Source organism: Mastomys coucha, unplaced genomic scaffold, assembly GCF_008632895.1.
Source record: "Mastomys coucha isolate ucsf_1 unplaced genomic scaffold, UCSF_Mcou_1 pScaffold12, whole genome shotgun sequence".
In the NCBI taxonomy this organism is placed as follows: domain Eukaryota; kingdom Metazoa; phylum Chordata; class Mammalia; order Rodentia; family Muridae; genus Mastomys; species Mastomys coucha.
In genome coordinates this window covers 49,739,670-49,767,338 of record NW_022196894.1, presented here as the reverse complement: position 1 = coordinate 49,767,338, position 27,669 = coordinate 49,739,670, and the positions used below count along the sequence as shown (strand labels likewise).

Below are 27,669 nucleotides of genomic sequence, written 5' to 3'. Positions count from 1 at the left end.
AATGTTTATAGAATATTGCACTGTCTCTACATCTATATATTTATCCCTGGAACTTGTTGCTAGACCAGAGTTTTTCTTACCTTGAATCTTTAAATAAATAAAATGAACTCAATATAGTTTTCAAGTATGTACATCAAATACGCTGTCAGTGAGACAGGCTATGTGTAAACACCTTCCTACTCTAATAATAAAAATACACATGTATTTAAGCATAATGAATTAGACATAAATACATTAAAATGAATTTATCATTCTTTGTGCTTGCCTTGCAAATATATGCAGAATATCTGATCTAATCACCACAAATATTTTTCTAATTTTAAGCATTTGAAGATTTAGGAGAGATTTGTTATCATGCAGGCTCTTGCTGTCACATAATTAAATTCAAATCTTTTTTTCAGCCTTTAAGTATCAGGCACCATGCTAGGAACTGAGTGATATGAAGATCAAAACTTAAGGATCTTAAATACTATCAAGGGGAGTGAAAACCTGTTCACAAACACTTATGACTGACAGGTGAAAGTGTCTAATTGGCCTCATAAAGGAGAATTTATGAGAGGAGAGAAGAAAAATACAAGCAGTATCTAGTGAGGTGCTGCTATCATGTGGAACACCCAGAGGTTCACAAATACATGCCCATGAAAGACAAGCAATGTCAGTGCTTAGCTGAAAGAACAGCAAGCAAGAACCGATACACAGGGCAAGCTGGAGGAAGGCCAAGAGAAGAGGTAGGTTGTAACTTCTGTGGGAGTAGCTAACAGAAAGGTCAACAACAACCTGAGGCTATTATATTGAACAACAACAAAAAATATTCAACTAGATCAGATGCAAATACGTAGGTCTCTGACAGCCCCACAGTGAACTCTATTAAACATTGTCACCACATCATAGGGCCCTGAGTAACAACAGGTCATGGTCCAGTATAGAGTAAAAGCAAATAAGGAAACTCAAAACTGTAGACAGGGAGTTAGGAGGGTCTTAGAACTCAAGCATATGAGGAGAAACAGAACAGAATAAAAACGAAAACCTCTGATCAATAAATCAGAAGCAAAAGGCACTATAATAGGACAGTTGAAACTGCTGGTCAGTGGTGCATTTGAGAAATACAAAAGTTCACTTAATATTTCTGAGAGTCTAATAGACAATTCAGAAACACTTATGACCAGATTAAACAGAGCGTGTTCTTGTTTTCTAGGATAAAGTATATACTTTCTCACAAGTTGCTTAACCTAAGAGGGCCTGGCAATTTCATGCTGAAGTAAAGTGTGGCCATGTTTACTAAGGATTAGTAAGTACGTTCCAGACCATCACTAGGAAGCCACTGGATAGAGGCCAAGGGAGTGAGCAACACTCTTGGGTCTTGACACAGAATTGACTCTAGATAAGACAACCTGATGCAGTCCTCACTGATGGCCAGTTCTTCCAGGCCATCGTTTTGTAGTTACATAAGGATGATATAACTTAAAACAAACTAAGTTAAGTATTTTTCTCTGCTTGTAAAAGTAGCGCCTTATTACAGAAAATTCAGACACTTAAAAACTCTAAAAGATGTTATGAAAATTGCGTAAAATTTCACAGCTATTTCCTATGCAATTAGTTCATCTGTTAGAGTAATGTCACATGAATGCAGTAGCCACCATCAACCAGAGAAGCCAACTAAGTTTAGGCAAATTCTCAACCGAGAGTCTGCATTATATTGAGCTCTTAATACTGCAGATACGGAGAGCAGGTCGGGGGTTGTTTAAACTGCTTTTAAAATTTCAACCTAATGGAGGGATGAGAAGATCATAATCAGAGGGCGTCCTGTTGACTGAAGAACCATGCTTTGGGTTGTCCCGGGGTGGAGGCCTGGCAGGTGGTAATGGTACTGGATCAGAGGCTGAATCACAAACATCTCCTAGAGGATAACACAAAACCTTAATGTATTCTCAGTATGAAAACAGAAGGGAACTTTGCCTTTAAGTTCCGACCATTAAGATGTCTATTGCAAAGGAAAGCATATTCCATACATACCCTTCAAATAGATGCCTAAATCTGGGATGTTTGATTTCTTCATCTCTGAAGGCGTACCATGAGTTCCATTCAATATACAGTGACCATTATCACAAGACCTAGTGTGGAGACCAGAGGGCAAGAATCATTTAAAAGTCATGATGGGTGTGAGGTGAGGATCATAGAGCAGACTGCCATACCTACTAAGGTAATAAGAATACAAAACAGAAACAATTGTCTCTTCTATAAAAGAGGACTGATAACAACATGCCGCTACCCTGACCTGTACTTTAAAATCAGATGTGTATGTTTGAAAGTAAACATGTCTCTCTCTTTCTCTCACTGAAATCAAGGGCTACTAAAGCCACTGAAATCCTAAACACATCTGTGTACGATTTTAGTTGTCCCTGGCCAGAGTTCTGAAGTGACTGAGTAGTATATGCCACCGAAAACTATGTTAATGCCTAATGGCCTCCATATTTGTTGATAGCATTGAATATGTTTGTTTATTCAACTTAAGCATTCTTTGAATTGAAGTTAGGCTGGGCCTTAAAAGTGAGGAATCACTATGAAGCATTTGACAATTTCATTTAAGTTCTGCAGGGAACATTCAAAGACACTTTCTGAACCTATCTCACCACTATGTTCAACGACTGCTGGCTCTTTTAAGGAAGTGATATCAGCAAAGGCTCTGGGTACACATCAAGCGTTTTAATGTGGGAAAACATTAATTAACTTAAAAGGCGTAATTTTGGTACTGGCATCAATACTGGATGAAACTGAGACGTGGGAGGGTGCCGGCAGGCAAGGGGACACAGAACACACTTGCTCTTCAGCACCTAGCTTAGTAACAGCAGGCTAAGACAGAGCCATGGAGAGTGAAGTGTTATACTTTCCTTTTGTGTTACTCTGATTTCTTAGAGCAAAGTGGAACTACATCCATAATGGAGGAGACAGTGGATATTTCAGTAGATACTGCGAGAGTGATTCATCTGAAATTCATTTCTATTCTCTCTGGTGGCCACTTCTTTTTAACGGGCAAGATATGGTTCATTTAAGAACAGTTACGTATTGAATCTTCATAATGATGATGGATTTTGCTCAAACTGAGTTGAATTATTCATTTACTGTTTCACTTCCCAAATATTGACAATTTATTTTTCTTGATGTTCCAAAGAGGGAGGGAGTGACATACAGGAAAAGGAAGTCATAAGGAGTATTACTCTGCAGATGATATGAGGTGACACTCCATTCACTGTTTTTCCAAGAACAAATTAGATAAAGAATTCATTACAATTAAGCTTAGGGATTAGCAACATTTATTACTTCTCTATAACTGTGGGGAGGTGGTTACAATTCAAATTGACTTTCAGTATCCAAGAGGTCAGCCACTGAAATATCATCCACTATTGATGTGACAATTAAAATCTGATGAATTAAAATCATGTCCTTCAGACTTCCAGCCATGAAAAGAATGAGAATCCCAAAGAAACCAAAAAATCTTGTTTCACATTTATAAATTACCACACTAAGTTAGTAATAGACAAAGAAACTGAGATTTGTTTGCAGTTTATACTTGATGAGAAGGTGTGACTTTCCCTTGGCTAGCTCAGTGGGCATGTGTCTCTCCCAGTACAACACTCTCCGTTATCTTCTTTTCAGGATCACTCATGAGCAGGATTACCAGGAGATAGCTGGTTCTTGCTATAATCAGTGAAAGTGTGGGCTGCAGTACATCACTAAGCCTGGGCTCAGCCCGCCAGCATCCCAAATAGATCTGCTCCTTTTCCAAGTATTTCTTTTTCTACCTTGGTGAGACACCTGAGAAGCATTTTCACCTCCAAAATGGAAACTCTACTCATAAAATACTTTCAGTCGACTGACCTGGCCTCAGTAGGAAGCAGCACACTGAGTAAAGATTGGGGGGATGACTGATGGCCTTATAGTCTCCTATCTGTCAGTCATCAGGAGGCCCCAGGCCAGCTCAGCCCACCAACAGTGGCTTAACAGAGCCGGGCAGAGCTGAGCCAAGCACAGCTCCAGGAATATTATGTGAGGAGAACACAGTTCAGAAAATAAGTTCAGAAAATAAAGCTAACAGATTGACATGTCAGTAAGATGCAAATTATACAAATGCTATTATAACTGTATTAAATTTTATGCATGCAAATTCATGATTTTTCTTAAAGACAAAGTGATATTTCAATACATGAAAGCCACTATCAATAATTCTTATAAAAGTCAATGTGACTGGCACTTCAAAGACCAAGAATGTTCCCATTGTAATGAGAAAAAGAAAAATAAAACAAAACAAAATAAAACAACAAAACCCAGTGTTCTTTATATTTTTATCTCACCTAAGAGAAGGTTCTTGTTCAAAAAAGAGGTTAACAGAAGTAACTTTAGGGCTCCCCCCCATTGTCTTATGGTTTTAGTAGAAGTACATTACATATCAAGAAAGAAAATGAATATAAATTATTCTAGCCTTCACATTATGAAGAAAAATTCTTAGGAAGGTTGACCTAGCACCTTAATATTAGTTTCTAAGCATTAATTTTTCTTCATGATATATATGCTTAGACCTGATGAAATTCATTAAAATATCTTAGTAGAAATGCATGAATTAATCATTATATGTAATATATAGCTTCAATTTATTAGATTGTAATCTGGCCTTTGTCGGGGAAGAAGGTAACAAAATCTTGTATGATTTTGTATGTGAAAGCAATGAAGAAAATAAATAGGAAATATACCTAGGCTAGGAATAGGACTTTTAACCAAGCACATACTATTGAACTGCACAGAAACAACCCCCATGTTTGACAGTATGATGATGCTTATGCAGATGCTGGGTGGTACAAAGATGCTCATCTTCTTACCGAACAGGAGCTTTGACATTATGACAATGAGATGGTTGTGAACTCAGGGAAACAGGATGGGATGAAGGAATCTTGTATTCATCATCATCTTCTTCTACTGTGTCTCTTGCTTTTTCTGAGAGACAGTTTGCTAATGGACCAGTACACCTACCAAGAGGGAAAAGAAAATCCAATCTGGTTTAAGCATCAGAAATACTCAGAGCAGGAAGGTCTGATATGACATACAAAAATGAAGAAGCTGCTTTGTCACTGGCAGTTTTCAACTGTAAACTGTTCTTACATCCAATAGAAATGGAAGGCCTTGAAATGTTAAGATAAAAGTTTCATACCTATAGTTTTAAACGATGAAGTAAGAAAAAATGTAAAGTATGAAAAAGAAGCTTTATAAATAAAGCTATAACATAAAATGTGTATAATTATTCAAGCCCAAGTTATTAAAGTGTTAACTGCTCCCTCTCATATAGTGGAAATGGGCAAAATCGATAAGAATATGCTGAAATAAACTGGAAATACAGGATTCTTTAAAGGTTTAAACTGGTCTATGGGTAGTACCTATAGTTTAAAAAGAGCCACAAACGAGAGAAACTTAACTATCTTGTAAACTTATAATTCTAGTGGTAGAATTCCTCCCACTCTAATTAAGAAATAAATATGACCAGAATTAGAAGCAGATAATGACAGAACTAAAGCTTTGAAATGTATTATTTTTCTAAGTCATGATACTTAATTGTAATACCTAACTAAAACAAATAAATCACTTATGGAAAACCATGATGAATTTGGGCATTTTACTTGATCATTTGGGAAAATATATAAGATAAAATTGAAAAATACTCTACTTCCTGTGTGGGTTTTAATTTAACCCTTGCCCAAGACATAGTCCATAGGAAATATGTTAAAACCCAACTTGGCCAACAGGTAGAAAGACAACTAGTTTGCAAGACACTAATAAAACAAGGATCCAAAACCATTTTAATTATTATTAACTTCATGGGAAATGTTTAAAAAAAAAAGGTGTAATGTTTCAGCACCTTCTGTAGAGGGAGCAAGAGTCCTTTGGTAATGAGGCAACTATGCCTATGTGGCTTTTTTGTCTTTTTCTTTTTCCATTTTTATTTTTTCTCACCACAAAGTAAAAATTTCACTTTGTATTCTTCCCTCCACAAGCTGAGTGTCCCTATCTGAACTCCTTGGAACTAAAACAATGTTTCAAAAATTTTTTTCCTCTCAAATTTTGGAACATTTGTATACTTTACCAGTTGTATCCTTCATGTAATCCTCAAAAAGCTTTGGATTTTGGAGAACTTTCTATAATTATTTCACTTTTGTGTCAGTAAGGCTGAACACCCACTATAATGGCAAATAGCATCAAAGGTGGTGTGTGTGTGTGCGCGCGCGTGCTCATACAATGTGCCCATATTTAAAGTGTCAACTGTATACATATATTTCTAGCATTCGGAGATCACAGAAAACATTCTACTAGGAGTTTTCAAAAGCTTATATTTTGTCTTTGAAGAGGTTTTCAGTATTGATTTTTAAAGTTGTGTTTGTTAGAGATACTTCAGAATCCAAATGTCAATTAATGGTGACTTGAAGCTTTGTCGTAGTAATAGAAGCGTCTGCTACACAGCCCAGACAAAGGCTATGCAATTCATAAACAAACTCTAGTGTTAGAGCCACTCCGGGTGAACCTTAGAAGACACACCTTGCCACTAAAGGCAGACATAGTACCGATGTCTCAAAATGATGACTTGATGGTGTTTTAATAAGGTTAGAAAGAATTCTATTTTCTTGCAAACTCTAAATCCTTGGGAACAGACCTCAATTTAACCAATGTCTGCGAAGGATCAGGATGTTCCTATAGGCAGAGGAAGTGTTGCCCCGTATGTACCCATCCCCATCCTGATGTGCTTCCAGTCTCAGAGAACACCATCTCTATACTACTTAAGTAGATACTTCAGAAACAAAAGGGACCTTTGACTTAATATTCAAAAACTACATCAAGAGGCAGAAGTGCAAATCTGTCTCTTACAGGTTATTTCAATGATTTAATGATTTCTAAGAAGCACTTCACTCTGAAGGAAGAATACTTGTTTTTAATTTGCATTACATATATTTATTTGTATGTGTGTGCTCATGTTAAGGTATGGATGGAGGTCAAAGGACACTTGTGGGAATCAGTCTTTAATCTTTCCTGTCATCTTGTGGTTCCCAGGCATTGAACTCAGGTGGTCAGGCCTTATAGCAAGTCTTGTCAGTTCAAGAAGTAAACAATTAAAAAACCCAAACCTGTGGTGGACAGCTTTAGATGCTAGTACCTTCATTGACAGAAGATCTTGCTTGGCTAAATACCACTCATTCTTTTGTTAGTCATAGAGCATCTGATGTGAATATGAAAGACAATAATTCTCAATTATTCTATCAAATAATAAGAGTTCAGCATTAGAAACTACTAGGTGGACATTTTATCAGCTTAAATGGATTTTGGTGAGTTGTAACTAGAAGTGAAGAAAGCAATGTGTCATTTGTATTGAAATATGAAAAAATACATCCTGGTATTTTCCATTTATCATTTTAATAAAGTCCTGTAAGAACGTTCTCTATTTTTCCTTCGATTAATGTTTTAAAATTTATTAAAATTTTATCATAAAGAACTTGAACATAAAAAAAATCAGAGAGATCAAGCAGACCCAAAGTCTATGCATTCTAACACACTTTAGTATAGCTTGTGAGTCAACAGGTGGCAACATAAATAGAGAATCACTGTTTGTGTGTACGTTATCGAGATTGTAAGAGTCTGGGGGTGGAAACTCAGTCAGCCACTGGTATCCATAAGTGACAGATAGTATTTTATTGTGTTCCTCCAGGAACACAAAATAAAAAAATCCCACAGGAGCAAAGCAGGACAAGCTATTTGGCTGGCTCCAAACGAAAGATGCCAAGCCATTTGCATCCATTTACACCCATTTACACCCATTACTTCGACACTATTATATGACTCTACATTCCTCCTACCTCTTACATTCTGCTGCTGTTCCTGAGTCATAGCACACAGGGATATATTTTGCCAGGTTTCAAAACGATTATCCCCTTAACTTGAAACTTATCTGAGCCTTCCTATCCTCACCCTGATGTTGAGAAAGGTTGAGCGATCTCCATCAAGGTGATACTTTCTGGGGCCACCTTTCAAAGCTGAAGGTTCACAAACGATTCCTCCCAAGAACTGCATATTCCCAGAATAACCACAGGGCAGATTGACTGCACATGCCATTACCATTTACTTTTATAACAGACCTCAAATATCACCTTTTTCAAGTGGATTTCATTCCTAATTGGAGCAACCCTTGACACACCAACTTTTCTCTAAAGACAAAAAGCAGACCCCTTCACATTTCAGTGTCTATAAGAATCCCCGCAAAACTGGTAACAAATTCAATAATTTTCTTTGACCTTTTCTGTTATATATATTTAGCATATGTCCTTCCATTGATGTGTTTACTATACTGTTATTTTACTGTTTCTGTCTAGAATTGCAACATGTTTAAGGGGAGACCTTGAGGTCATCAAGGATTACCCTACTTTGTACATAACTGAACACTTACAAGCTTTTAAATAAAAATAATGAGGGGGTATAGAGAAGAAAATCACCATGCTTGTAAAAAAAGGAGAGAGCAACAATTTTCATAGCCTTTCATAGACAAAAAAGCATTTTAAATAATATGTCATTTTACTTGCTTTCCATATCAGAAGATCTCTGTTCACTCACTAATGGCAGAAAGTAAAGGTGTACGTGTTTTTATTAAATAAAAGCTCAAGCTGCCATGTTTTATTTCATGTTTCTTGTGCTATACTGTTCTTACCCGAACAAAAACCATCTGTAATTCAGACAAACCAAAGCCCAGAGAGCCAACAACACAAAACAGCGATATTTGACAAGATTCTCTTGTGTCTGCAGCATATAAGTCATTTGCCCAAAATACTAGCCTGAGGATTACAATGATTTTGAGGGTTCTTTTCACACTATCAGGAAAAGGTGAGCTTTCTTCAGCCTGTATCTTTGGACTTTGACTCCAAGCCATCTCACTGGTGACAGTTACAGCAGCTGCACACCTGTGCCCCAGGGTCTGGCTTTTCACAGTTGGGCTCTCTCCCTTGCGTTTCTGCTTTAAAATCTTCTTTCAGAGAGGTCTTTCCTCAGGACCACGTCGAGAGTGACCTGTGTGTGCTAGTAACACCCTGTGTGTTACTAGCTATCCCGTCCACATCTGATTTTCCTCCTGGAGAGTACCACTAACTGGCTATCTGACAGCTTCCAACACTTACTTCTCCTTAATTAGAGTGCCCATTCCGAAGGGCATGGGGGCTGGATCTTGTCTCTCCCCCTGCCCTCCCGCCCCGCCACAAGTCTCAGATGAGCACAACAGAATAAAAACTAGACAGCTGGGCAAAAAGTGGATTTTCTTTTCAGTGAACCCCTTTATTTAGTTCTAATTTAGTACCTTATTTACGTAAGAGATGTGTAACAACAAAAGACGTTACTACCTCCCACAACAGAGAACTCTTTAGGAAAAGTATAAACTAAGTAACTTTGGTTCCAAGGTATTTGACAGCTTGTGATTAATATGCCAAAACTATAATTGTCCATATGTAAACAGTAAAGGATAAAGAAATGATTCCTCAGCATTCTACAGTGTTGTTTTACTTGGAAGTATTCACTACCTTATTATTTATAATATCATCTGTGTTCACTTGGTAGTATAGGATGCCAAGGACAATAAACATTTCAATTGTTTAGTCTTCCATTTCATTAAACTTAAAAATCAAATTAGATATAATCTAATAAGCAAATATGTAATAAAATACTACATATATATGTCCATATACATTATAATTAAATTATAAACTAAAATAATACATGAACTTTTTGTTCTCTCTTTCAAAATGTTATTATAATAAATTACCTACATTTCAAGTTTTTACTTAAAGCTTTATATTCATAATGGCAATAAAGTTATGTAGAATCTATTTTTAAAAAAATTCAGGCCATGTAGTGGTGGCACATGGCTTTAATCTCAGCACTTGGGAGGCAGAGGCAGGCAGATTTCTGAGTTTGAGGCCAGTCTGGTCTACAGAGTGAGTTCCAGGACAGCCTGGACTACACAGAGAAACCCTGTCTCGAAAAAAAAATTTTTTTTTCAGGAAAAGGAGTATCTATTCAAACAGTGACTGTTTCATTTTACTAGCACTTTATGATACCATATTTTCAGAAATAAATTATAAAATGTGTAGAAAGAGTCACATAATCACCTAGATGAAGATAAGCCTGAAAGGAAACTTCACAGGATATTATCTGCCCTCAAGAAAATAGGTATCAAGGGCCAGTATCTGATGTCAAATAACATACCTTCATAACTATTTCTTTTTTAAAAAGTTATTATTATAAATAAGTACACTGTAGCTGTCTTCAGACGCACCAGAAGAGGGCATCAGATCTCATTACAGGTGGTTGTGAGCCACCATGTGGATGCTGGGATTTGAACTTGGGACCTTCGGAAGAGTAGTCAGAGCTCAGCTCTTATCCGCTGAGCCTTCTCACCAGCCCTATAACTATTTCTAACACTATAGTTGAAACTAAGAGATAACTGCTAGCCTGGTATTCTTATGTGAGGCTCTATGGCTTTTAACACTTGTGAGAACTGTAAGCTAATTTAAGCAGTGGTTTGTAATTTACCTTGGCTTGATGTTTGAACAAGGGCCAAGAATCTAAGATGACAATGGGGATCTGAATGTCTAATAGCTCTATGTCAGTGAGCAGATGTGTTTTCCTAAGACCTTTGCTCTATTATCCAATGATGGATGCTCCTTGGACAAGGACCATACTCTACAGTGGGTCAAAGTAGAGTTGTATTAATAATAAGTTATGTGGATATTATGTAGTAGTACAATTTCATAATCAATATTCTACCAGATACTATAATAATATGAACAATATAATGATTATAATGAAAGTATTATAAGCATTATAATATTAGTAATCTTAGTAAGGTTGATAGGTCAACTCATAGTGGCTTCTGCAACAGGAAGTGGTCAACCAGCTATAGTAGAGGGCATTCAGGTCACCAAAGTTTCCAATGTAATTAACACCATATAGTGAATAGCAATTGCTGCATAGTGAGCTGAAGCTCAAAAAATTTTAGGTAACATTTAAGTTAAACACATCCTCTCATGTATTAGTCAAATAGAAGCCATTCAGGGCAGTTAATAAATGCTTGGGTAAAACATGGAACCCAGCATGATTTTATTCTACTGTTGACTTCAGAATTCTTGATTTCACAGGAAAAACAGTTTGTGACTTTCAAACCAGCCAATCTTTTTAAAATTAGAGTACATAATTACTTACATCACAAACCATCATCTGTACAAGAAGAATGCAAAGCAATCTTTTCTATTATTTTCTGATACAGAGGCTCACTCTGGATTGCATGCTGCCCTGGCACTCATTGTGTCTCTCTAAAAGTAGGCTCAAATTTATGGCAATCCTCCTGGTCTCATCTTCCCAACGCTGGGATTATAGGTATATACTGCCAATCTCTGCCGTGTCAACCACTATTGACCAAAGGCTAGGACATGGAGCTTGAGGAAAAGGTGGAGCATGGTGGGGTGTTGGTTGCTGCATCCGAAATACCAAGCCAGACAGAAGTGCACAGTTACAGGGCAAGAACTAGGAATAAAGGAGAGCCTTTAGCTGGCGAAACTTCTGTATGATAGTACTGCTGGCAGAAGAAAACAGAGCTCAGGAGGGAATGTAAATGTAAAGAGAGTGGCAACCTGGCTGGACATCACTTCACTGTCCAGCATGTGGTGCCCCCAATTCCCAGCTTTAGTCATTGATTCCAACTGAGTGCAGAGTTACTGACATTCTCAAGAGTCTAGCTATGAGTCTGAGCCAGCAATGGGAAGCTTAACTTAATGGGATAGGAAAAGCTCCATAAAGACACATTCACAGATCTTGGGTGCTGAAGAGATTTGAGAAGCAAGGAACTTCGGGGAAATCTACTGAAGTGGGTAGTGAGATAAAGCCAAGAAGGCTGGAGGAGAGAGCTTGCCATGCAAATCTGCCCTATGCTTCAATGGAGGACACACTGAGCTTTCTTGCCCTAGTGTTCTGTTATTCATCTTCTCAGGAGTTTAGTAAGTGTGTAGGAGCTACTCCCAGAACCAGGAAGTCTTAACATCTGGTACCTGAATTCATAAACCTGATTCCACTGCTTCTGTCTTTACTGATTCCCTTCTATTTACCCTGCAGATTCTGCTCTAAGAACCTCAAAACCGTTCTTTCCCATAGTATGCATGGACACATAATCTCCAAATCCAAGAAAACTCACTTTATGCTAGGGAGAAGGGTAGTGACTGGAGGAGGAGGGGAAAGCCGAGGAGGAACATCATATTCTTCAGTGGCAAGGTGTCCATTGGAAAAGACCTGAAAGTAAATCAAATGTGTTAGTTAGATCCTGGACTTTAACTTTTACCAAAGCCTGAAACCACAGCAGCTCTTAAGAATTTTACAGAGCTCTTATCATTTTAGTTTATTTAGACTAGTGTAATATCATATCATTTTTTCAGGAGTCAGCAGAATCAGTGATGACTTACCATATCACAGATTATATGAAAAGATGTCACACTATGATTTTTAAACACATGGAGAGTCAATGCAATAATGTGTATATATCAAATCAATACAGTTAACTTCATTAACAAGTAGCACCATTTCCCAGGAAGGATCAGATTACATCACAAGAGTAGGGGTTGGCTAGAGGAAGAAACCATGTGGACACAACTGTCATTTTGCATCCTTCCAAACAGACATCCCCTTAGGGCTACCAGGAACATCTTCAATTTCCAAGGCCACAGGGTATGAGTAGACCCATGCAGGCCTGTGTCATGTTTAGGCCAAGCATCAGAGTCATTTTAGATAAGGAGTCAATTGTTCTGGCTTTCCACGTGTGTGGAAATCCCAGATCTACTTCTGGTTTGTAAAGAACTCAGAGCCAACTTTTCATCAGTGGGGATCAGGAGCTTCCGGTTTACAGGTGCAGTCGTAATGCTGGTGGGGGCGCCTGGACAACTGTTCCTCGCCTCTCTTATAATCTTGAACTGGAACAACTTAAATGGTAGGAGAAATGGAAGGATAACTTTGCAAAGGCATAAAAGGCTACCGACCTAGGAAGGCTTGTAAGTAACCATTAAGTATTCTTATCATGTATGTCTTTCATAAGCTCTTATTAATTCATTTTTAGAAGGGAGACGGATACTAGGGAAAGATGGGTGAGATGTACCATCAGTAGTCTTGGCTAAACAAGCCCAGATCCACTGGTTAATTTCTCTGTTATATATATTAAACAGTGGCCAGGATTTAAAATGCAAACCTGCATGGGCCATGGCTATCCTATCTATCACCAGATTGGAAGATCACCTCTGAGATATACGGATGCTCTCATCTATTGTAAAAAAAAAAAATCTAATTTTATAGCATTGACATTTCACTCTACAAATGAGTGCCTATGTTAGTTCAGATTTTCTTTCCCGAGTTTCACCTCATTAGATTCAACACACTGCACTTACATCCTGATAAAACACATCTTTAAATGAAATGATTTTATCATGGGCTTTTGAGTGAGGACCATGTAGTGGAACATGACAAAATTTTTTGAACTTTGCTAGAGAAGAGAATGTAAGAGATATGTATCATTACAAAGTTCAATGAAATCCTTTAACATAAAAAAATGTCTTTTATCTGATGAATACATGCATCCAGCTACAAATGCCAATTATAATGTTGATCATTTGAAAGTATTCTTCACCAAAATTCTTGGCATTGACTGAGCAGACATGGTGCTAAGATTTTTACAATGAAACCTAATGATTTTTGCCAAAATTACACTTAAAAGTTGTATAAAATGAAAGTTGATTTTTTTTTTTTTTAAAATGTGGACTAAGCTGTTTTTTTTTTTTTTCCGGTAATAATATCTATCATGTAAATACTTGAAAAGAGCTTGGAAACAAAAGGATGATGTGGAAATAATTGTTCATGGTATCAACTTTAGTTTAACAATAAGCTAACTATAATTTCATAATCAAAGCATTATGAGCACACTTGAACAGGAATGCCAATAAACCCAAACATCTACTGACATGGATATAAAAGCATGTTTCAAACTTGATAAAGGAGAGCTGTACCTTGCTAGGACAATTCACACAACATCTCCATGTGATACTAAATTTCTCAGAGTGAGTTCTGATGCAAAAGATAGCTCAGCTGCTAATGTGCTTGCTACAGATGTATATTCCCAGCACCTACACCATAGCTAGGCACAGCTGTGTGCATCTGGAATCCCAGCACTGTGATGATAGATCATGAGAGTTCACTGGAGAAGTCCTAGTGAGCTCTAGGTCCTAGAAAAGCATTTGACAGAAGTGTCACATGGCTCAGTGGTTAAAAGCCCTTTCGGCTCCTCTAGAGAGGACAGATTTGATACCCAGGATGGCTGGCTCACAACTGCCTTTAACTCCAGTTCCAGGGGATCTGATGCTCTCTGTTGGCTTCCACAGGCAATAGGCAAGTACATGGTACCCAGACATATGTTCAGGTAAAACACCTATAAACCTGTCAATCACTCAAAACTTCAGGTGAGAAAATGACAAAGGAAGATGGAGGTGGCCCCGAACCTCCATGTGCATACAATATGTATATACAAAAGAATACTCATATACATACACAACACGTACATACACACAGGAAATTAAAGAAATAAAGTGATATCATACAGACTTGAGGAGATTAAGCAACTCCTTCCTAACTCCATCAAACAAATTAGCATATTTCAAATGTGAATAGCATTTTACCCAACAGCTTCATGAAAGTTATTGATGGGCAGTAGCTTAAAGATTTCTCCGGTCTCTGAAAAGTTAGGATTTTTTTTTGTTTTTGTTTTTAATGAACAATTTATTGGATATCTACAAGTGTAGTTCTATTTTGTGGAGAATGCTATATTGTGTCTGTTTCAGACTACAGTCTTTTATTTCTCACTCATTTTTATAGTAAATTCCCTTACATGTGGCACGTGCAGTAGGGCTCCCAACGAATGTTGAGAGACAACAGGACAGGTGACCTCCATAGAGGGGCACTGACCAGGGACATTTCTTTGCTATAACTTGAAGAAACCTTGTACTTTAAAAATATATATTTAGCAAATATACATCATTTGCTTAGTTATTTGATCATCCTGTAATCAGTTCTAAACTGTGTCCTGAGAGTTAAGCATATTCTTAGTGCCATATGTGAAATTCTTTAGAGTTCTTTCTAATTAGGAGACCGAAATCGTGCAAGCATGCCAAGAGCCAAAGGCTTACAAGTGCTGAGACTCATTTCTGTGAATCTATGATCTAATGTGATTGTTTCTGAAAAGCAGTTGTTGGAGGATGAAATCTAACATGCGATTCTGAATTCCACGTTCAACCCCACCCATTTCATCAGACCAGAAATTGGCTGTCATTAACCGAGAGAGTGCCATATATCACAATCACCTAGCTGAAAGTAAATATATGTTCCTTAGGAATCTGAAGGATCTGTTTGTGAGTGGTGGAAACAACAGGCTGCCAGATGTTCAGACAGACTGTGTAACTGAAGAATTACCCAGTGAAACCGCCCTCACTCATGTAAGAGTCTGGCTGGCCTCTGGGCTCTGACTCCTCCATGGCTGTCACCAACCCATCAGAATTCCGCCCAAAATATTAGGAATTTAAATTTTTAAAATCCGCATCACTAATCACATTAGTCTGGTGCTTTCTCTACTTTGAAAGGTCTTTCCTATATAAAGAACTGAGAAAACTTCATGCCATAACTGGTTTCAAACTGTATTACCCAGTTTGGGGCCCCTTTTCTTTATCTTTACATGCATTACACTTCCTTCCATTGACTTCCTATCACTGTCCCTGCTTCCTACATCCATAAAATTCCTTCCTGTTATTCCCATGGAGGTCGGGGTGGGGGTACCCTGTTGTCTACCATCTCTGTTAGTCCAGCTTGTAGAAGCAGCCTGTAGAGATGAGCTTGTACTTTATTCCTTTTCTGCCTTCCCTTTCAGGATTTCAATTTCCTTTCCAGGGAACTACATACTTTCTGGGTGTTTCTCACACATCAGAGAGAGGTCTTGCTGGCCCTGGACTGTCCTGTCCTTAGATTGTTTCATTCACAATATTCTGCGTCCTGCAGTGTCACAGACATCCAACTACTTACAATGCTAAGTGAGGATGATGAAATGAGTCCCAATCCTGAAGGGTCAGTTGTGTAGTAATCCTCCAGTCTGATCTGTGTAATTTATTGTAACCTGGTCATCCTAGATTGATGTTTCTGTGTGCTTCTAGGAATCATAAAATGTGTGTGTGTGTGTGTGTGTGTGCATGTGTATAGGTATGTATTAAGGTGAGTACTTATACATATCAAATAAAAGCAAGCAGACAGACACATTTTTAAAACAAAACCCCTTTTCATTGTACATAAAATATCACAGTATAGTCTAAGTCACAGGGTGCCTAGATTTTTATTAATTATCAAATGACAAATGCAAATGTATTTCCTATCTTGTGATTATAACTGCTCCACAATCTAAAGAGTATGTCTTCATGTATTCTTCAGTATGACAATGCAAATGAGATCCGTGAGCACCAAGGCTCTCATTTAGAAAGTGAGCTCTTGCAAATCTTGGAACTTACAGATAAGTTTAATGTCATATGTACGAACATGTGCTTCCTTACCCAAAGTGTCAAAGTCATAATCACAAGAAGAAGATCATACAGCAATCTTACCTAGCGATTCCTTCAAAAGATTATTGTACATAAGGTCATCTGTAATGTGCTCTCCAGTCAGGTGACAAGTCAAGGATAGTGTTTATCACTAAGAACCAGCTGGGTCCTTAGACTCTCCAAAAGACAGACGGGAACAGTGTAAATGCCCAGAAGTAAGAACTTCAAGTTTGTATCATATTTTTAAATATTTATTGCAAAGAGTTGGTTCAAACAGCAATTTTGTTGCAACATGAAATAACCTTTGAGGATATAAGCATAGCCACACTAATACACTCAATGGAGCTTACACCTTAAAGAGTCCTTTCTCTTAAGAGTCTCCCTCAGAAGAAGAATTCAATCACGACACAAAAATAACAAATTAGGGGAAACTTTATTTTATTTTATTTCTCGGTGAAACTCAAAGAGGAAGTGGAAGGAGACAGGTAAGGAGGGAGGCAGAAAAGGAGAGAGAAAGAGAGGAGGGAGAGAAGGAGGGGAGAGAAGGAGTCAGAGGAGAGATAAGGAGAGGAGGGAGAGAAGGAGAAGGAGGAGGGAGGAAAGGAAAGAGAGAGAGAGAAAGAGAGAGAGAGAGAGAGAGAGAGAGAGAGAGAGAGAGAGAGAGAGAGAGAGAGCATGTGGACCCAAGCCCAGGAAATATCCAAGAGGTTGATTAGAAATAGGATGAAAAAATCCACCTGTCAGGGCTGGAGAGATGGCTCAGCAGTTAAGAGCACTGACTGCTCTTCCAGAGGTCCTGAGTTCAATTCCCAGCAACCACATGGTGGCTCACAACCATCTGTAATGAGATCTGATGCCCTCTTCTGAGGTGTCTGAAGACACCAACTGTGTACTCACATACATAAAATAAATAAATCTTTAAAAAAAAAAATCCACCTGTCAGTGAGAGGTGACTTTAGTAGTTGGTACCCATAACTGAACCCTCTACTAATATATGAGAACTAGTGTTAACATTACAGAATATAAATCCACACCCATAGGAAACCCTCACCCCACTTTTCAAATTATAACATTTTAAAAAGTTAATAGCCTTGTTCTGGATGGCCAGCTTTGTATTTACATGGACTTGTGGTACCATAACATCTGAAAGAGCCCTGCAAGAGGGGGTCTTCAAAGGCAAGAACTGGCCTTGGTGTCAACGACATTATGGACTGCTGAAGTCATTCAGAAATAGCTTGTAACCTGCACCCTGCGGATAAATGTCTGTTCACACAAGAGCTTGTTTCAAGGCTCCTCTCAAGACAAGCGTCACCATGCACAAAGGAGTGAGCAGAAACTAAAGGAGAAACACACACAGCCACACACACACACACACACACACACACACACACACACACACACACACACAAACAAAAACCAAAAAACAAAAATCCCCAGAAATTCTCTCTAGCTGGAACTCCAGGCTGTGGAAAAGTCCTCTGAGGACAGGCTCTCAACTTCTAGAAGACGTTAATTACCAAACTGCTTTTTCTATGTGCTTTTCTCCTTATACTTACACTGTATTTAATTAACCTTGAAGAACTGAAAACAGTGCTGTGGCAGCTCTCTGGCAATCGTGGTTTGTAACTAATGCTCTCGCTCTAGTATGCTGTCCCTGAGTGCTGGCTCTTCTCACTACAGAATACCTGATAGACCACTATAAGAATGATGTCAGGAGGAAAAGTTTTTACCATCACGGTGCTTGCATACAAACAGGCACACATGTACCATAATTTCTTTGTATCTTTCTTCTGCTCCTCCTCCCCCCAATCTGAAACAGGATCTCATGTTGCCCTGTTGGCCTTCAGTTCCCCAGCGTAACCTTAAACTTCTCATTCCCACTTTGGGATTACACCTCCGTGTCAATATGCTGTTTCCTAAATGTCATATGAACACATTAAATTCAATCCACAGTTTGAAGGACTAGATTACACCTCTTAACAAAAACAACAAAAAGCTGGGGCCAACTGAATATGAGCTAAAGAGGAGAAATTATTTTCAGTACAGAGGGGTATGACACAGAGCTGATCTCATAACTAACACCATAGAATAAAGCACCAGAAACAATTTCAGGATGGTTTCTGGGCAGACCACTTAGATTCTTTCCGAAATGGAGGTGACAGAGGGTTAGTGTTTAAATGAGGACTTGGAAGTGTGGAAATCTCTTTATAAGGAATAGTTTGCTTGGCGAACAGAAGTGAAGCGCGTCATGTTTTATAAGGTGAGAGGTTCGACTCTCTGGAATGGATCAAGTATAGTATGTCCTCCTACAGAAGATCTCATCCCAAGACTGGCTTATGATATATGCAGTGACTCCACATTCCCAATCTTGACTGAGCAAGAAGACTTAGTCACTTCAATAACACTGAGTTTCTCGTGGGGGAGGTTCTTAGCAGAACAGTGAGGAAGCGGACAGATCTCTGTCCAGCTGTCCTGGACCTGCATCCCGTTATTATACATGGGCCGTCTTTTCCTCCCTTCCTTCATGTTCAACGTTAAATGAGCTTCTCACTGTCTAGAACCTGGAGTTAATTAAAGAGCACTGAGGAAGTACTGTGTCATCCAGGTAAAAACAACAGATCTAAACACTATAAACCCAGTCTGGTGTTTCACACCCGGGACAAGCCTCCCATGGGAAAGCTTGGCAAGCTGCTTCTCCAGCTTCTGTATTGCACATTTTCTTACCTTGGCTCCTTCTGAAGGCAAATCGTGGCGTCTGTGTTTCCTCATAAGAACCTGGTCGGAGCCCAGTCTACTGTGCCTTCCGTTTAAGTTGGAGTTTGCCGTAACACCAGGCTTTGGAGAGCCATCCCCTAGGATGCGACATCCTATCACCTGGCTAGTCCCGAAGGCATCCCGGGGGCACCAGGCTTCAAGAGGCATTGGCTGGTCCCTGGAAGGCACACTCTCTCCATGGTGAAAGTGCCTGCTCAGTCTATTGTCAGGTGGGATTGGGGGAGGCCTCTCTGGCGGAGGGGGAGGATCTCTCAAGGGAGGAGGGGGTGCCGGGAGTGGTTTGTCTTGTTTCCTAACCATGCACGGAGAAGACTAAAGAGAGAGGAGACAAAGCACAAAACCAAGAAAGTGACGTTTGTATCATGCTGTGACCTTCAGACTCAGATAACTCAATTTCCATTTTAGCCACAATGCGATATTATTAAATTTCTAATAAGCTTCTACGTGACTTTTTATAAGTTCCTTTTATTACAAGTGAAGAATTTGAAAATTAATGAAAAACTTACATCAGTATACCACACTAAGAATTTTGAACAAATGGCGATATACACATAAGAGTTCTAGAAACCATGCAGGAGAGAAGTAGAAAGTTAAAATTATATACTTTGGCTGCCATTATATTATCATGGCAGTAATAAATTTGTCAATTCCTGTGATTCAACAGATACAGAGAAAGAATCAATAACACAGTTTTCATTGCTTCTTCACCTCTGGAGAGAGAAGCTATTTCAAATATTTCAAGTTTTAAAATTCTTTTTTTGTTTTCCTCTTTCTAGTACAACGGCAGCCACATGGGCCATTTGCTTTGGGAGTCTGAACAGTATCACTAGAACAGTGAAGATCGAAATGGCAGAGCTTGCTGACAGACTCCTGACTTTCTGGGTTCTTAACATGAAAAAAAAAAAAGATTACCTGTCATTCTAACTGCGAGGGGACAAATGGAGGAACACGAGTCCTCCCAAGGGGAATCTGCATGCCCCTCAAGAGCTTTTAGCGTTTATTTAAAAGCTTATTTAATAAATAGTTTATGCCTCTTACATTAGGAAATGTCAAGGAACAAGAATTAGCTGCATGTCTACATAATTCAAGCCTCTACCTAAGCCAGGAGTAACGGGATTGGAGCCAAGTTGGAGCCAGCATAGGAGGAGAAGGGAGCACTACAGGCACTGTACTGTGGCCATCCTAGACTGCAAGCCCATCAGCAAATGGGAGTTAAGGTTTTATAAATTTACATTTAATAAAATATATGCTCTTTATTATTAAAACTTAGAAGAATCCCACATAAAACTACAATGAACTGCAGACTTAAGTTAAAATTATGCCTTTAATATTAAACAGTAAATTATCTACTTTGCAAACATCGTAAGTTGTTGTAATTAATTTCCTGGATTTAAGGAAAGTCAGTCGGATCTGTCTTCTGAGTCACCTGCAGCCTGGGTGATAATGTATCACATTTCCAGCCCTTATATAAATACACTCCCCTTGCATTTTTCTTGTTATGACATTATGGAAGAAAATGTAAAATACCATTTGATAATAGCATGCAAATTATTTGTAATGCATATGATGACCTTTCAAATGCATTTAATAGATATTATTCCTTATACTGCTATTTACTTAAGCAAAGTTGGGGTGCACAGACAGGTTCTGAGTAATTATATAACTTTTATAGTATTTTTATAGCAATAAAGCAAGGGACATGGCAGCGGGCTTGCTGTAAATAAAATGAGATATAAACAGAGAACTGCCTTCTGTGAGGCACTGGCTCACCTTTGGCGAGCCTGTGGGGCTGCCACACGGAGAGCGCACGATGCCTTTCTGAATGAGATCCAGGCGGGGAGGCACTGGTGGCAGGCTGAGGTGGGGGATCTGGAGAGGGTCTGGCTGAGGCTTTCTTCTCTGGGCCAGGGGTGAGGATCCTGGCGACGTGACTGGTGAGTTCTGCCTGTCTGTGCACTAGGAGAGAAGCAGAGAAGATGCTGGCTACCTGTGTGTAAAGGGGAGAGCATCCTATCCTTGCTGAGGACAGTGAGGGCCAGCTGCATGCATACTTGTTAGAATAAATGCTGAACGACACATCTGGAGATCTCAATGTGCTCCTTGAAGAGAGGATTACCAACGGAACAGACTGAAAGCTTCCCCTTACACCTCGTAGAAGGGCTTCAGAGAAGCACATTAGAATGCCGCAAAATCCTATGTAGGCTTTCTTCCCAGAATGGGTTTTTAGCCTATGAGGAGACCAGAAACACACCTTACAGCAGTACACATCCTTCTGGGCTTAAAAAAAAAAACTATTTGTAAACAGATGTTCTTTATACTATACACTGTGCATTCACTACCACATGTTGCTCATGGAAAACTAGAAAATGAGGTCAGCCTTAAAATGAGGAGAGACATGTAAAACACACCCAGTTCAACCAAGTGTATTTAAAGAAATCCTCAAGCTAAATGCTTTTTCATTAGAAGTAATTCCGCATATTTGTACATGTGTTGCAACAGTCAAGATTCTATGTTGCCTCATGTTCTTCATCCTCTCTGGGAGTCACTGTACAAGCTACACTTAGGAGCTGGAGAATTTCATTCCCAGAGCAAAGGCCTTTAAAACAAAATCAACTGAGGGGCCATTAGGTAAACATCCACCATTATGTGTAAAAGTTGTTTTGTACTCCTCTTATGTACAACAGCGCTAATCACAGCAGCCAAGATATGGAATCTCTGTGTCTACCAGTGAATAAAAAACATGAAATATTATTCAAGGATATCTGTGGTGACATGCATAGAAGGTCATATGAGCTAAGGCAGATAGTAAAAGGCAGATACTGTGCATTCTCTTGAAAAAAGCCTGTTGATGGGAGAGCAGCACTGTGAGCAGCAGAGGGTAGGAATGGGATAGATGGGGGTTTGGTAATGGGTATGAAAATGAACCTAACAGTACGAGTGAGTTCTAGTATCCCACAGGGCCGGACAGGACTGAAATGAAATGTTCTCACGGGGACTTAGTAAAGCAGAGAGCTACACAATGCCACCAGGGAAGATATCAGAAATTGGTGACACCCTGAGGTTAAGCACTAGAATTCATGAGCAAACCAAAGTTGCCATACTTATGACAGTATGCAAGAACTAGGCTAATGAAAAATAAATAGGAAGAAAAAGCATTTGTAGTGGTACATAAGGTAAGCCTGTGCATCGTTCTGCTACGGCTTATCTACAAAGTTTCACCACTGCCACCACCACCACAACAAAATGCTTAATATAGTTTAAATAAAAGTATGAAATCACCTTAAATATTAAAAATAGGATTAGTCTTATATTACAAACATATGTTAAAACAGAAACACTCGGTGGAGTATTTACTTGTACTATAAGTGATCAATACAATACCAAATTTAGAACTGACTTTTCTATGATCATTTTGATTCTAAGGCAGAGTCTAACAGTCAAAGATTTCCAAATATAATGTGCAACATTTAGAAGTATGCATACTGGCACACTCTTTGTAATTGATAATGTTTTACTAGACATGGTGCCAATTTCCATACATCTTTTCAATTTATTTCACTTGTTAGCTCTCTAGTGTAAATAATATACTTTCACTATGTAAGCTATGAATTCCTACCAGTTGCTATCAATGCTTGTTACTTACCAAAAATGCAGTTTTGAGTCTGCTCTATACTGGTTAGCAGTAAACCAAGAGAATTTAACCGCTATTAAACACCATCCCAGAACACAGTCCTGAAGTTGCTTTAGATAGATATACTGACATTTAACAATCATTAACCCACTGTGAGGACTTCTGCTGAGCTCATTGTTTGCTATTATAAAGTAGCTTGAACATTAGACTTAAAGAAAAGATCATACAGATTTTCCATTAGAAAATAAGTGACAGAAGAACTTACTGAGAAATTAATTATTATGTATGGCATTAATACACAGAACTTATGACACAATATCCAAACCAATCACACTGTGAGAATGGACTATTCTTTTGAGCTAAGGAAAGTAAGAAACAAATCATTTGTTTATCTTAATTCTGGCTCTGTGTCACCTTTAGTACCCTCAGACCTTTGTGATAGCCCGTTATTTTAGTTTCAGCTCTGTTCAGAATCCACAGGCCTTGATTTCTGTCTCCAGGGTTACCTCATCAGCATCTGTATCTAACTGCAGCTCCTAAACTCACATTTTCTCCAGGCAGGGACTTAGGGTCTCTAGGAATGTCAGAACCACAGTGGATCATTTTCTGTTTACACCTACTAATTTCACCTTATTCATTTGCTTTAGCCACTCTTTATTTCTCTGATAAAATTTGCAATGTGCTTTACTACTTAAGACACAATGCTAGGGACCGCCATACAGACTGTAGGATCCACATCTGTGACTTGAACAGAAAATCTTCACGGAACAAGCTGAAGAAGCAAGCATGTAAACTCCACTGCCTCTTGCTCAGCAATTGCTAACATTGGGGGGAGGGCTCATCCACTGAAGTCACTTCTCACTTTATCCACACCTTTAGAGAACGACTTTAGAAGAACCTTTAATAAGATCCATTATTATGGAAATGGCAAGACATCTGCTAAGGAGCTTCAAGTCTAGGCAGGTTATTATAAAAATGGGGCAGGAGAAAAGCTCCCAATAACTAATGAGAGTTCTAACAATACTGAGATAATCAAAGTCGCCTTATGATACTTCTAGCAAGATCTCTACTTAATGAATTTCATATTTGAACAAGGGAGATGCTTGTATTATAATAAGCATAATGAGAAGGCCCCAGAGAGTCAATATTTCTCTCTAAATGCCTGAGGATTAATGAATAGAGGAAATTTTTTTAACCACATAAAATAGAATAAAATATTTTAAGTGTATTTTCTTTGCTTCCAACTATTATCTTGGTCTTCATTTATTATATTAATTTGTGAGCATAATGAAATTAAAAGTATTTAAAATAGCTAGTATAAAGTATTATCCAGAAGTCACATGCAACGATCGCACTCAAACATTCTCACACAATTTATACTTAGGCACAATTAGTTAATGTTCTCTATTTTGGGTTATCTCTAGTACTGTCCCATTTAAATAATAAGCAAAAGGTTATATGAAGCATGGTGTAAAACCAATACCGCCTCCTTCTCCACAGTCAAGCTCCCAGAAGACTCAACCTGTATGCATTTGAAAGAAACTCAAACTGAGACATTGGGAAGAAACTCAAAATGAAATGTCTGGTAAGCCTCACTAGGACATAGATAGTTAATCCACTGTGGAGAGAAGGTGAGCTGGTTTCTTAGATAGTGTTCTACTGCTATCTTAAAACACCATGAGCTCATAAGAAAGAACGTATTTAATTTGGGACTCATGGTTTCAGAGTGTAGTAGAGTCTGTGACCATCATGGCAGCAGGCAGGCAGAAGGCAGCAGGCAGCCAGCAGGCATGGCACTGGAGTAGTAGCTGAGATCCACAAGCAAAGGGTGGAGAAAGACAGAGACAAAACTCAGTCAGTCAGTCAGTCAGTCAGTCAGTCAGTCAGTCTGTCTGTCTGTCTGTCTCTCTCTCTCTCTCTCTCTCTCTCACACACACACACACACACACACACACACACACACACACACACACACACACACACACACGGTGAAGGGGGAGACAGATAGACATTGGAGATGATGTGGGCTTTTGAAACCTGAAACCTCACCCCCAGTGACACACCTTCTGTCTGTAACAAGGTCACACTTGTTAATACTCCCCAAAAGTGTCCCACTGATGAATACATACTTATAGGGACCATCATTACTCAAACTAACACAGTCAGTATCTATGTTCCACTGCGACATCTGGAAATTTTCAGATACCACATACTAGAGATAATGAAAAGGATGAGCAGGCTATAAACTTATGCATGGCAATACAGTTATGGGGATGGGTGACTGTACTTTACAGTCTGGCAGGGAACTAAACAACAAAATTGCCAGAAGGGCTACTTTACAGTAATACAGAGCATGCTGCATGCAACTCTAACCCCAAGGGCACATCTCTATTAAAGTAATAAACTTGGCTAAGCATTCAATGTGACACTGATTCGCCTTGCAGGGCCTCTAGAAGAAGGGTCACCAGTTCCTGGTCTGTGAATAGCTGTTTTAATCTCTAAATTTCTTTGAAGTTTTACATTTTACCTTAAACACTTCTGTGAATTTCACAACCTGATGTAAGTATATGTAGATTTTAATTTAAATTTGCATCCCCTCTCTCTTCCTTCGATACATCCTTAAATCCTGTTACAAAATGTAAGTTTCAAGAAATAAGTTGTGTTGAGTTTAGCTGGCTTCATGTGCCCTTTGGTTCACTCAGCCGCATAAGCAATTTTGAGAAGGCAGGGAAGGGTGACATATGATTCAAAAATGGTTCCACAGAGATGGCTGAGAAGCAAGAACACTCTGGGAATTAAAAGAACAGATTTCAGCTAGTGGGCAAATGCTTTCCCATGAAACCCTTATTTCTCCTTACATCAGGCAGCACAAAGAACAAACAATTACTACTTGGAGACTGCTCTTCTCTCTAATGGAAAGAATTCTTAATTTTTAAAAATGTACCTCCAATACAGAAAATAAGTGTACCATAAACTTACCTAAATTACTTAACACTTAAAAGAGTATTTACCCTGCATTGTGACAGCTTTGCATTTTCGGTGTGGTTTAAGACATGGAACATGCTTTAGTAGTAAATTATTTTGGGTTAGTCTTGTACTGAAGAAATAATGCCGGATTATCATGTGGGTAACAAGATACAACAGAATACAGCCAGTCTTTTGCTAAATCAATATAATTTCACCTTAAAAAGGTAAGAAGTAGTAAAATCTAATGAAACTTGTGGACAAATCGAGATAATAGTATTTAATTCTCAGAAGGACAGCATTGTTCTAAGGAGTTTTAACTTTCACTATATAAAATCTAGTGAAACAACCGAAGCTTGGCTTCAGCACCATTCTACAGTCTTTTCTAGGTTTAACCCATTTACCCTCCCCTTTAACGGTGTACCTAAGACAAGGAGGGTAAGAATGCAAGGAGCACAGACACCAAGCACAAAGGTAGATTGTGAGACATGTGTCCTTGGGAATCAGAACCCCTCCGAGAAACACAGTTAGGAACAGTGTCAGCAGGTCACTGAGCACTAAACTGTGCTCAGATGAATACCATGTGCTCACAAACACCAGAGGTCCCTGAAAATGAAAGGAGGAATTAGCTTTCTGGGCTGGTGTCCTGAGCAGACCTTGGGCCCAGGCTCTACAGCCAGTCCCACAACACCCAGAGGAAGCTGCTGCACTCCCAGGTGCTCTAACAAGCCCAGGATCACAGGATCTCAGAATCACAGGATCACAGAGACAGCCTGACTCTGTGGAGTGCTGATACAACCAGGATCACAGGAAGGACTGACTCTAGTCAGATTTAGCAAGAGCAGGTAGCACTAGAGTTAACCAGATAATGAGGGGCAAGCATAAGAAAATAAACAACACAAACCAAGGTCACTTGCCATCATCAGAACCCAATTCTCCCACCATAGCAAGTCCTGGACACACCATCACACCGGAAACGCAAGATTCAGATCTAAAATCACTTATCATGATGATGATACAGGACCCTAAGAAAGACATTACTAGCACCCTCAAAGAAATATAGGAGAACACAGGTAAACAGCTAGAAGCTCTTAAAGAGGAAACACAAAAATCCTTTAAAGAACTACAGGAAAACACAATCAAACATGTGAAGGAAATGAGTAAAACCATCCAGAATCTAAAAATAGAAATAGAAACAATGAAGAAATCAGAAAGAGAGACAACTCTGGAGATTCAAAACCTAAGAAAGAAATCAGGAGTCATAGATGCAAGCATCTCCAACAGAATACAAGAGATAGAAGAGAGAATCTCAGGGGCAGAAGACACCTTAGAAAACATTGACACAACAGTCAAAGAAAATGCAAAATGCAAGAATCTCCTAACCCAAAACATCCAGGAAACTCAGGACTCACTGAGAAGACCAAACCTAAGGATAATAGGTATACAAGAGAGTGAAAACTCCCAATGTAACGGGCCAGTAAATATCTTTAACAAAATTATAGAAGAAAACTTCCCTAACCCAAAGAAAGAGATGCCCATGAACATACAAGAAGCCTGCAAAACTCCAAATAGACTGGACCAGAAAAGAAATTCCTCCCGTCACATAATAGTCAAAACACCAAATGC

At 38.7% G+C, this 27,669-nt stretch overlaps 1 protein-coding gene across 4 annotated transcripts in view; it reads right to left on the bottom strand.

The window, feature by feature from the left end:
- Cblb (Cbl proto-oncogene B) overlaps positions 1-27,669 on the bottom strand; it is a 177,326-nt gene that overhangs the window by 19,723 nt on the left and 129,934 nt on the right. For 2 of the 4 annotated variants that reach the window (XM_031364060.1, XM_031364058.1), the window contains exons 11-16: positions 21,219-21,404; positions 19,398-19,760; positions 12,257-12,351; positions 4,872-5,018; positions 2,014-2,111; positions 1,766-1,897 (exon numbers count right to left, since the gene is read on the bottom strand). In XM_031364060.1, coding sequence (XP_031219920.1) covers positions 1,766-1,897; positions 2,014-2,111; positions 4,872-5,018; positions 12,257-12,351; positions 19,398-19,760; positions 21,219-21,404 — 1,021 coding nt within the window. The remainder of the gene's footprint in view (positions 1-1,765; positions 1,898-2,013; positions 2,112-4,871; positions 5,019-12,256; positions 12,352-19,397; positions 19,761-21,218; positions 21,405-27,669) is intronic. The other 2 variants (XM_031364057.1, XM_031364061.1) reach the window with 1 other exon arrangement.